The 10,580-nt window shown below is 47.0% G+C and overlaps 1 protein-coding gene across 3 annotated transcripts in view; it reads right to left on the reverse strand.

Annotated features, from left to right (window-relative positions):
* Window positions 1-228: 228 nt before the first annotated feature.
* The window catches only part of lama4 (laminin, alpha 4), a 27,493-nt gene continuing 17,141 nt past the window's right edge, over window positions 229-10,580 (reverse strand). For all 3 annotated transcript variants that reach the window (XM_035528987.1, XM_035528986.1, XM_035528988.1), the window contains 19 exons: window positions 10,294-10,439; window positions 9,568-9,730; window positions 9,286-9,419; window positions 8,735-8,906; window positions 7,938-8,069; window positions 7,685-7,827; window positions 7,402-7,531; window positions 7,087-7,224; window positions 6,610-6,743; window positions 5,895-6,053; window positions 4,863-5,004; window positions 4,131-4,315; window positions 3,537-3,726; window positions 3,247-3,402; window positions 2,895-3,048; window positions 1,938-2,068; window positions 1,677-1,773; window positions 1,447-1,566; window positions 229-1,026 (listed from right to left, as the gene is read on the reverse strand). In XM_035528987.1, coding sequence (XP_035384880.1) covers window positions 881-1,026; window positions 1,447-1,566; window positions 1,677-1,773; window positions 1,938-2,068; window positions 2,895-3,048; window positions 3,247-3,402; window positions 3,537-3,726; window positions 4,131-4,315; window positions 4,863-5,004; window positions 5,895-6,053; window positions 6,610-6,743; window positions 7,087-7,224; window positions 7,402-7,531; window positions 7,685-7,827; window positions 7,938-8,069; window positions 8,735-8,906; window positions 9,286-9,419; window positions 9,568-9,730; window positions 10,294-10,439 — 2,772 coding nt within the window. In that variant the 3' untranslated portion in view covers window positions 229-880. The remainder of the gene's footprint in view (window positions 1,027-1,446; window positions 1,567-1,676; window positions 1,774-1,937; window positions 2,069-2,894; window positions 3,049-3,246; window positions 3,403-3,536; window positions 3,727-4,130; window positions 4,316-4,862; window positions 5,005-5,894; window positions 6,054-6,609; window positions 6,744-7,086; window positions 7,225-7,401; window positions 7,532-7,684; window positions 7,828-7,937; window positions 8,070-8,734; window positions 8,907-9,285; window positions 9,420-9,567; window positions 9,731-10,293; window positions 10,440-10,580) is intronic.

Here is a 10,580-nt window from a genome sequence, read left to right on the forward strand (position 1 = left end):
TTATCTCATTTTAAATTATGTTTATGCATATGAAGAACAATCTTATTAACTCAGTGTTTATTTATGTATAATATTGATCCTATGCTCATAATTACATAATAGTGTTTTTGCAGTATGATACAGTATTTTTGCTGTATGATACAAAGTTTTTGTAGTGTGGATGCACAGATGACTTATTTGGCAAGGTATCATGTAAGTTGAACAGCTGTTTCCACAGACTCCAAGCAGTTGTTATAAAAAGTCAATTTATTGGGAAGGTAAAATGAAGGTAAAATGAAATTAAGAAACTGTTTATCCAGGTGGACAGAACCATGTGTGACATGTTTGCCTTGATGTGTGCACGATAATCTATGTGACGGTCTGCATTGATGTCTGCCCGATAATCTACGTGACGGTCTGCACTGATGTCTGCCCGATAATTTACGTGACAGTCTGCATTGATGTCTGCCCGATAATCTACGTGATGGTCTGCATTGATGTCTGCCCGATAATTTACGTGACGGTCTGCGTTGTTGTCTGCACGATAATCTACATGACGGTCTGCACATCCTTTGGCTCTCTGGAGGATCTTGGCTGTAGGTGCATTTTCTACTTTTCTGGACTCAAGATGTCACTTCAGATGTCCTCAAATTACCATATGCTATTCTTAAACAATCATTTGGCCTTAAGATAAAACTGCAAATTTAACAAACTTTATATGGTTAAAAAGAACACTGTATGAGTAAATGAATGTATAGAGACATAGATTTGTGTGTTTGAATAAAAACTAACTAATTATTTACTGCAGGAAAGGTTTAATGAGGAGATTGGGAAACATAAAAGATGTTGATGCCATTTCAGGTGTGTTGTTAATTGGAGCAGAGCCTTTTATAGCAGGGGGTCAAGCCACAGGGCAGGTGCCCACGCTAACCGCTCCACTAACAAGAGCTGCTCTGCTAAAGCTCACGGGTGACTTGTTCACCAGCAGGTTCCGCACGCAGCCTGTGTAGTTCCTCACACTCCTCATACTCACAGGAAGCAGAGAATCTGCAAATAGAAACAGACAGCTGAGCAAAAAACACTGACAGGGTTTCAGAGTGTCTGAGTGTTTCAGAGTGTCTGAGTGTCAGAGTATCTGAGTTTATCAGAGTCTGAGTGTATCAGACTGTCTGAGTATCAGACTGTGAGTATCATGTTGTCTGAGTCGAGTGACAGTGTTGGGTGCGTCTGAGTGTTGGGTGAGTGTTTGTAGTGTTTGTAGTGATGGTGTTGGTGTGTCTGAGTGTCAGTGTGTCTGAGTGTTGAGGGAGTGTTTCTAGTGTTTCGAGTGACGGTGTTGGTGTGTCTAAGCATCCGTGTGTCTAAGTGTTGAGGGAGTGTTTCTAGTGTTTGGAGTGATGGTGTTGGTGTGTCTGAGTGTTGAAGTATTGATTCTAGTGTTTGGAGTGTCTTGTGCTTATGACCGACCTGGAGCTCCTCCAATGAACACTGGCGCTCTGGGTCTCTCTGTGTGCAGTGGTTCTGCAGTAACTACATGCTTCATCTCAGAATCCACACCAAGATGGACCATTTTCATGTCTCTGATCACTGCTCAAATCACAGAGACACAGAAAGGTGACCAATCACAGCACAGCACAACCCGTCACAACACAGAGAAACCACCCTGATGGGACCAGGGATCAACCATGACCTCTGACCTGTGATCTTGTGCCAGTTGCCATCACAGAAGTTGTCCCCTTTAGGTGACACATCTGTAGAGAAAACCCCTTCACTACTGTTCACCAGGATGGTCACCTGAAGACAAGAAAAAGTTAATTTTGTTAATAAGACACTGAAACTTTGGAAACACACACACACGCACACACACGCACGTGCGCACACATGCACACACACTGTTGGAGTATGAACTCTGACCTGGTACAGTGTAAACTCTGACCTGGTACAGTGTAAACTCTGACCTGGCTGTAACGGAGGTGTAGAGTCAGATACTCCTGTGCTGCAGTGAAGACATGCAGTAGCACTCCTGATGACACACGGGGACGCACCTCCATCACCAGTTCAAACTTTAGGCCCAAGTTGAAGGAGTCGTCTGCAGAAAGGGAGAGTGAGGCCCATTCACCTTGGCCAATTTTTAAACGTTAAGCACACACACCAAGCTAACACACACGGAGGCTCTGTACCTCCTCCAGAATTCCAGAACATTCCATTTTGGAAATGTGTTCTGCTTTAGTTCAATAAAAATCCCATATGAAGTTTCTGATGGAGCTTTGCAATGCAGTAATCTGAACCTCTGACAAATGAATCGACCAGCAACCAAGGCAGAGGTCACACTGAGGTTCTAAACATGACCAGTTCTGTGTAGGACCCTTCTGAGTGTAAACACACACACAGTCCAGACCTCAGGACCTGTAGGAAAGTCAGCTCTCAGGTCAGCTCATCTGCTCATAGCAGGTGTAAGGACTCGCTTAAGGTGTAATGTGTGAGTCCCGGAAGGACATTGTGGCAGGGTTAAGTGCACATGTCTGATTATGTATAGTGAACAGTGTCGTTATCCACAGTTGGTGAGTGTGTCTGCGCCTACCCCTAAACAACACTCCAGAACAGTAATGACCTGTGTGTGTGTGTGTGTGTGTGTGTGTGTGTGTGTGTGTGTGTGTGTGTGTGTGTACTTTGGACAGCTGGGCTAGGTGTGAAATTTCTCTGGGTTTATTCAACAGCTGCTGCGCTCCTTCCCAGAACTCTCTCCAGTCTAGACTCTCAGCAAATCACCGCTCTCTAGTCTACACTCTCAGCCAATCACCTCTCTCCAGGACTTTAACCCCTCCTCCATTCTTCCCCTCCCCCCTACCATGAGCGGTGCTGAGAGAGATAGAATGAGAGTGAGTGAAAGAGTGAGGGGGGGGGGTGTTTATTACCCAGCACCACGTAGCCCCCCTCCTCAGAGAAGTAGGTCCCCGGCTCCATCGAGCCCTCGTAACAGGGCGTGACCCCGAAACTGCGGGAAGCAGAAGTCATCCAGCCCCCGTTCAGCTGGAAACCCCGTAAACAGCCTGAGAACTCTGAACTCATCTGGAGAAAAACAGAGAGAGATAGGGTGGTCAGAGAGGGAGATAGAGGAATGGAGAGAGAGAGAGGAAGAGATGGAGAGAGGGAGGATGAGAGAGATGGAATGAAAGGGAGGGAGGGTGAAAGACTAGAAGAGAAGAGTGTGGGGTGAAGAGTGCAGAGTGAAGAGTGTGGAGTGAATGTGTGTGTGTGTGTGTGTACCTGTAAGTTCTTCTGAGCATGCCCAGGTGGGACACCCGCTACATAGAGTGGGTCCTGCAGGTGTAGAGAGGTGGTGCTGTTGGGAAGCCCCTGCTCCACCACAGCTACACCATCCACTATCAGCCTGCCCAGAGCCCCTTCCCTGCTGCAGATCACCTGGGTGGGGGCGGAGCGAGGGTGGAACGTGGGTGGAGTGAGAAAGAGAATGAGAGTCAGCTAAGCTTCAACAGACTAACAGTAAAAGGAACAGACTGCAGTGTGGGTCACGTTTCCATGGAGATGACTCGTACGTTGTGCCAGTGGCCGTCGTTGTGTTTGTCTCGGCTGGAGAGCAGCAACCGCTGCTGGCTGGATCCAAAGCTGAAGAGAAGTTTGCCATCGGAGAGGAAGAGTGCCATGAAATCTTCTTCACTGCCATCAGACACGTAGAACAGCAGACCGGATGCCGAACGCGTCCTCACAGACAGAGAGAAGTGACACCTACAGCAAGCACACACACACACCCACACACACACACACACACACACACACACACACCCCACACACACACACAAAGTTGGACTGCTTAATACTCGTAGACATTTACCATCCTCTTCCCCCACACCATTTATATTTTGGAGGTTAAACTCTGTACAATGCAGGTACAGATTCATATAAGGGTTTAGATGTGTGTTCCAGTGAGCACTGGGAGGACTGTTCCAGTGAGCACTGGGAGGTCTGTTCCAGTGAGCATTGGGAGAGCTGTTCCAGTGAGCACTGGGAGGTCTGTTCCAGTGTGTACTGGGAGGTCTGTTCCAGTGCGCATTGGGTGGTCTGTGTGTCAGAGGATGAGCTAGTGTTTTTGGGCTCTGATCAGTTTGCCGTGTTCCCTCCAGGTCTCTCACCTCTCTCTGATGACCTCAGCGATGCCGTCATACTCTCGGCGGCTTTGGGCAGAGCCGCCATAGTGATGGGCATGTCGGGTGGATCGTGGATGTGGTGATAGGTGGCAAGGCTTGGTCTCTGTCTCTGGAGATCCCAGAGGATACCCCAGAATGCCTTGTGGCATACCACGCTTATTCCTGCTCACCTAATAGAGGAGAGAAACGTAGGCATTTCCTGCAAAGCACAATACATTCACCTAGAGTTCAGATGTAAAAAGTCATGTGACCAATCATGTGATTAAGACTTAGGTCACATGCATGAGTAGCAGAACTGATGCCTGTATTCCCTGAAATTTATTTTCATTTTATGTTCGTTTCCTTTTGACATGTAAACTGAAAAAAACCTAAAAAAAAGTAGTGTGAGGGGACATCGCACACACCGCCCACCCTCACACACTATATGAGTAGTGTAGTGTGAGGGGACATCGCACACACCGCCCACCCTCACACACTATATGAGTAGTGTGAGGGGACATCGCACACACTGCCCACCCTCACACACTATATGAGTAGTGTAGTGTGAGGGGACATCGCACACACTGCCCACCCTCACACACTATATGAGTAGTGTAGTGTGAGGGGACATCGCACACACCGCCCACCCTCACACACTATATGAGTAGTGTGAGGAGACATCGCACACACCGCCTACCCTCACACACTATATGAGTAGTGTGAGGGGACATCGCTTACCTTACGTGAGGGTGCAGAAGACCTGCGGACACTTGCAGGCAGCAGAGATGCTGGAGGTCTCTCCTCAGGACAGTCCTGCAGAGACACCTGCACATGCTCAGTGTAGCGCTGGAAGTCCTCCGCTTCTATGTCCCGGTCCTGCCTGGGGGTGGGGCAGGGTGGAGGTGGGTGAATAAAAACGTCTTACACCCTCTAACGACCACAGCTCAAAATGACCGAAAAACCCACCACACGAAAACATCACTGGATCAGTTACATTTCTGCAGTTAATAAAGTAGAATTCTACAAATGATTGAACAGAGAAAAACAGACACGCAGTCAGAGCAGCTCAGGAGACACCGGGAGTGAGCCGCACTTTCTCTGCTCACACACCAAATACACACATGCCAGACTGTGTGTGTGTGTGTATGTGCGTGTGTGTGTGTGAGTGTGAGTGTGTGTGTTTTTCTATGTGTGTGTGCGTGTAAGTGTGTGTGTGTGTGTGTGTGTGTGAGAGAGAGAGAGAATGAGTGAGTGTGTTTGTGTATGTGTGTGTGTGTGTATGTGTGCGTGTGTGAGTGTGTGTGTGTTTTTCTATGTGTGTGTGCATGTAAGTATGTGTGTGTGTGTGTGTGTGTGTGAGAGAGAATGAGTGAGTGTGTTTGTGTATGTGTGTGTGTGTTTTTCTATGTGTGTGTGCGTGTAAGTGTGTATATGTGTGTGTGTGAGTGTGTGTGAGTGTGTGTGTGTTTTTCTATGTGTGTGTGCGTGTAAGTGTATGTGTGTGTGTGTGTGTGAGAGAGAGAATGAGTGAGTGTGAGTGTGTGTGTGTGTGTGTGTTTTTCTATGTGTGTGTGCGTGTGTGTTTTTCTATGTGTGTGTGCGTGTAAGTGTGTGTGTGTATGTGTGTGTGCATGTAAGTGTATGTGTGTGTGTGTGTGTGTGTGTGTGTGAGAGAGAGAATGAGTGAGTGTGTTTGTGTATGTGCGTGTGTGTGTGTTTTTCTATGTGTGTGTGTGTGTGTGTGTGTGTGTGAGAGAGAGAGAGCTGTACCTGCTGAGGTAGGCGTGGCTGATACACCCAGTGAAGTTGCTGATTTTACTGTGCGGAGACCCTCCGTAGTAGAACATCTTCACAGGACTGTCAGGTGGAGACGAGGCGTCTGGGTTCGTCTTCTCCTGTTTGTCTTTGTCATCGATGACCAGCTGGTATCTACACACACAATCAAACGTGCCACCTTATCACAGGATGTGATCTGTGTTACAACAGGATTACAGCATAAGTGGGTCATAGTGCACTACTGGCTGCACATGGCACTGCTGGGGCTTAAATCTGAATCAAACCCAGAGTTTATCATGACGCCGTGCACACATTCTTAATTAAGAGCCTTTTTTTCTGCCACACTGGTAGAGTGCTTGTAATTTAAAGTAATTATGTAAATATTATTGTGTCCTGTGTCTCTGCACCATGGCTGCTAGAGGACTATTTTACCTGTTGTTTACGGTATATAGTTTGAAGGCCTTTTATTGATATTGCATGAATAAACCCTGATTTAAAGTGTGATGTGATTTTAAAAACTTATCACCACATCGCTGAACACAGAGTGTTATGTGACAGAACCTCAGAAGTGTGGAGTAGTTGATTAGATGGGTGTAGTTGTGGTTGATTAGGTGGGTGTAGTTGCGGTTGATTGGGTGTGGCTGTATGTAGCTGTGGCTGATTGGCTGTGTGTAGTTGTGGCTGATTAGATGGGAGTTTTGGGTCTTACATCTGCTTGGTCACTGAGGCAAGCAGGAAGTGAGATCGTCCATCGTTGTAGTTCTTCTTGTTTGATCTGACTTTGGTTCCTCTCGAGTGGAGCACGACAGCTCCATTCTCCAACGAGAGTGTGAACTCATCCGACTAAGACACAGACACACAGCAGAGGTCACGTCAGGTCACGGTGGGGTGGGGTTAGTCACTATCCTTCAAAATGTAATGAATCAAAACGAACCATCTCTTTCATTACAGTAACATCGACTGTCGTCAGCTGTGTGTGTGTGTGTGTGTGTGTGCGTGTATTGGTGTGTAGGATAGTGGAGTGTTGTGGTGTGTGTAGGGTGTAGTGGATTCTGTGTTGTGGAGTGTGTGTAGGTTAGTGGGGTGTGTGTAGTGGAGTGGAGTGTGTGTAGGTTAGTGGAGTGTGTGTAGTAGAGTGGAGTGTGTGTAGTGGAGCACACACACACACGTTGCTAAGAAAACACACCCCTTGGCGGTGGTAGTAGAGCAGACCAGAGGGCTGCTGGGTGTTGAAGTTCAGCCCCCCCTCAAAGGAGCTGAAGGGAGAAATCTTCCCCGAGGAGCCCAGATAACCCTGACCTGTGAAGTAGGCCTTACGGGACATCTGTACACACACACACACACACACACATATATATACACACACACATGCATGCACATAAACACACACACACACATTTTGATTAAAGTAAACAACATTGTAACTGCTGTTCTCTTTTTCTTTTCTTAATCCAAACTATTTTGATCTTGGACATTAAACACAGGAGAGTGTGCTACACACAAAAGACTCCTCCGGGCAGCCACTGCTAATGCCAATGGTTCCTGGTTCCTCCAGCAGGTTGAAGTCTTTCTTCTGGAACTGGAATCCCTTCACACAGCCTTTCAGTCCCACCAGAGAGGACAACTCAGGCCTAGAGACAAAAAACACATTATAGTGTGTTTGTGCGCATGTGTGTGTGTCTGTGCGTGTGTGTGTGTGTGTGTGTGTGTGTGTGTGTGCGTGTGTGTGCGCGCGTGTGTGCGTGTGTGTGCGTGTGTGTGCGCGTGTGTGTGCGTGTGTGTACCGGGACAGCAGCAAACTGGAGGGGGCTCCTCCGATGTAAATGTCAGAGAAGGGTAGCGTCTTCTTTTCACTCTCCACGGCCTTCACGTAGCTCCTGTCCACCAGCAAAATCATCTTCTTAGAGAAGTGATAGATGACAGACACCTGGAGAGAGAGAGAGAGAGAGAAAGGTGGATGACAGCACACACCACCCATCACTCTCCCAGGTCGGGTGTAGCTGACAGTGTGCAGGTGCAGGTGATGTAAGGACGCACTTCGTGATATCTGGCGTCATTGATCTGTAGTTTTGTCAGGTTGCTCTCCAACACAACCGGACCACCGCTGTAGCCGAAGTCATAGACCAGACGCAGAAAGCCATTCCTGAGCTCCAGTACAAAGAAATCTGACTGAGGGGACAAAACACATACCATCACACACCATCACACACTATCAGACACCATCATATACCATTACACACCATTACACACTACAACACCCAATCACACAGCATCACACATGATTTCACACTCTATTACACACCATCAGACACCATCATATACCATTACACACCATTACACACTACAACACCCAATCACACAGCATCACACACCATTTCACACTCTATTACACACCATCACACACCATCAGACACCATTACACACCATTACACACTACAACACCCAATCACACACCATCACACACCATTTCACACTCTATTACACACCATCACACACCATCAGACACCATTACACACCATTACACACTACAACACCCAATCACACACCATCACACACCATCAGACACCATCAGACACCATTACACACCATTACACACCATTACACACTACAACACCCAATCACACAGCATCTCACACCATCACACACCATCATATACCATTACACACCATTACACACTACAACACCTAATCACACAGCATCACACACCATTTCACATTCTATTACACACCATCACACACCTTTGTTTGAGAAGAGTGTTTATCTCTGTGATAAATGTACCTGATTGAATCCTTGTGCAGTGTTTGAGAGGGGTGTTTATGTCTGGGATAAATTACCTGGTTAACCATGAGGAAGAGGATGCCGTTGTTGGCAACTGTTCGTACTTCGATGTCGAACCTGGTGACCACACCGATCCGCCCACGTCTCTCAATGTTGCTGACGAGAGCGTAACCCGTGCCGTCAAACAGGTAGCTGGCCACGCGACCCTGAGAGAAGGCAAGCTTGTACCTGCACAGACAGAGAGAGAGAGAGAGAGAGAGAGAGAGAGAGAGAGAGAGAGAGAGAGAGAGACGAGCATTAGATACAGAAAGAAAAAGAGAATCCTGGGTTGTTTTGTTGTTTTGTTGTTTTTGATCAAATGTGAAAAGTAATAAAATGGCATCTCTGTTCCTGCTGGCGTTAAATGTTATATGCAAATTTATTGGAATTCCTGATTTTTATTTTAAACTCAGGAATACAGAGACACAAGATAGAAAAGGAACATTTATCAGTATTACAAAGTTCATACACCACCAGACGTCCTCCAGGCTGTAAAGAATACTATACAGTTAAAGAACACTATAGCTCTTATGTTAACGTCTGGAGAAGGAGCGTGTGGACTCGGTACCTTGGACAGGGGACAGACGTTGTTACGTCCATCTTATGGAGCTTCCTGAAGTTGTACAGACTGATGACCTCATTGTTGAGCGTAGCCAGTTCCACACAGCCCACAAACGGAGCCAGACTCAGGGCGGGGGGCAGCTAAGGGGAGACACGCCACTCACGTCAACACGGCTTTGTTTTCATCACAGGCAAACAGCCACAACTCTGCTCCACCTCCCTGACCTCCACCTCCCCTAAACTCCGCCTCCTCCCCATTCTTTCTTCTTCTCCAGTTGTCCTCCTGTACCTTGACGTCAGGCGGGACTCCTCCGATGATGAAGACAGTGTCTTTGCGGTCGAGGTGGAAAATAGAGTCAGTACCATCTGCTTCGCCCTTCTGGATAAACTTCTGCTCCGCCACTGAGTCCTGACTCGGAACAGTCAGGAACACTTTACCATGGCGACCAAGCCTGGAGAGAGGAGGGTCAGAGTGCACAGGTCACTCCAGTATGAGGAGGTCATGACATTCTCTAATGTTGTAATGAAGAGGCTTTTCAAGTCCATCCTAAACCTGATGATGAGAGGAAGTAGTTTTAAACTTACGACACACACAATTTCAGCTGCACTACACACACATTACGGAACGCCTTTACTAGTGTGTAAAGTGTCAGTAGATCAAAAACACTGTCGTACACAGTGATGTTTTTAGTCTCTGCTGCTATTCAGTAATGTGACTGTTACCCACACGGTCTCGACACGCAGTGAAATTGCTCACGTCTCTTTCTGTGCTATGTCAACTTCGAGAAGGTGTGTCTGTCATGTTAGTGACTACAAAATTAAACCGCATTTACAGTAAAGTGGGGTCCGCAAAGCCCCCGTCGAATTCATCGACTGACAGAAAGGTAACGTATTATGTGTTGTAGCTGTAGCTATCTCAGTTTGATATATGAGTTTACATTTATATACGCGAGTGTGTAAGTGTGTGAAGGGCTGGGTTCTACTGTGTGTGTGTGTGTGTGTGTGCTGGTCATACCTCTCCACTCTGATGAGGTTGAACACAGGGGGCCAAGAGCTGACGGGCTTTGAGCTGAGAGGAATCTCCACGTCCTCCCCTCCCAGATTATACACATACACCAGATTATCATTCTTTATAGCCAGACCCATGTAATCCTTACGGCCCTGGAAACATACGCAGACACACACAGACACACACCATATTATTCACACACACACACACACACACACACCATATTATCATTCACACTCTCACACACACACACACACACACACACACACGCACACACACACACACACACCATA

This window comes from Electrophorus electricus, chromosome 8 (assembly GCF_013358815.1).
Source record: "Electrophorus electricus isolate fEleEle1 chromosome 8, fEleEle1.pri, whole genome shotgun sequence".
NCBI classification, from domain to species: domain Eukaryota; kingdom Metazoa; phylum Chordata; class Actinopteri; order Gymnotiformes; family Gymnotidae; genus Electrophorus; species Electrophorus electricus.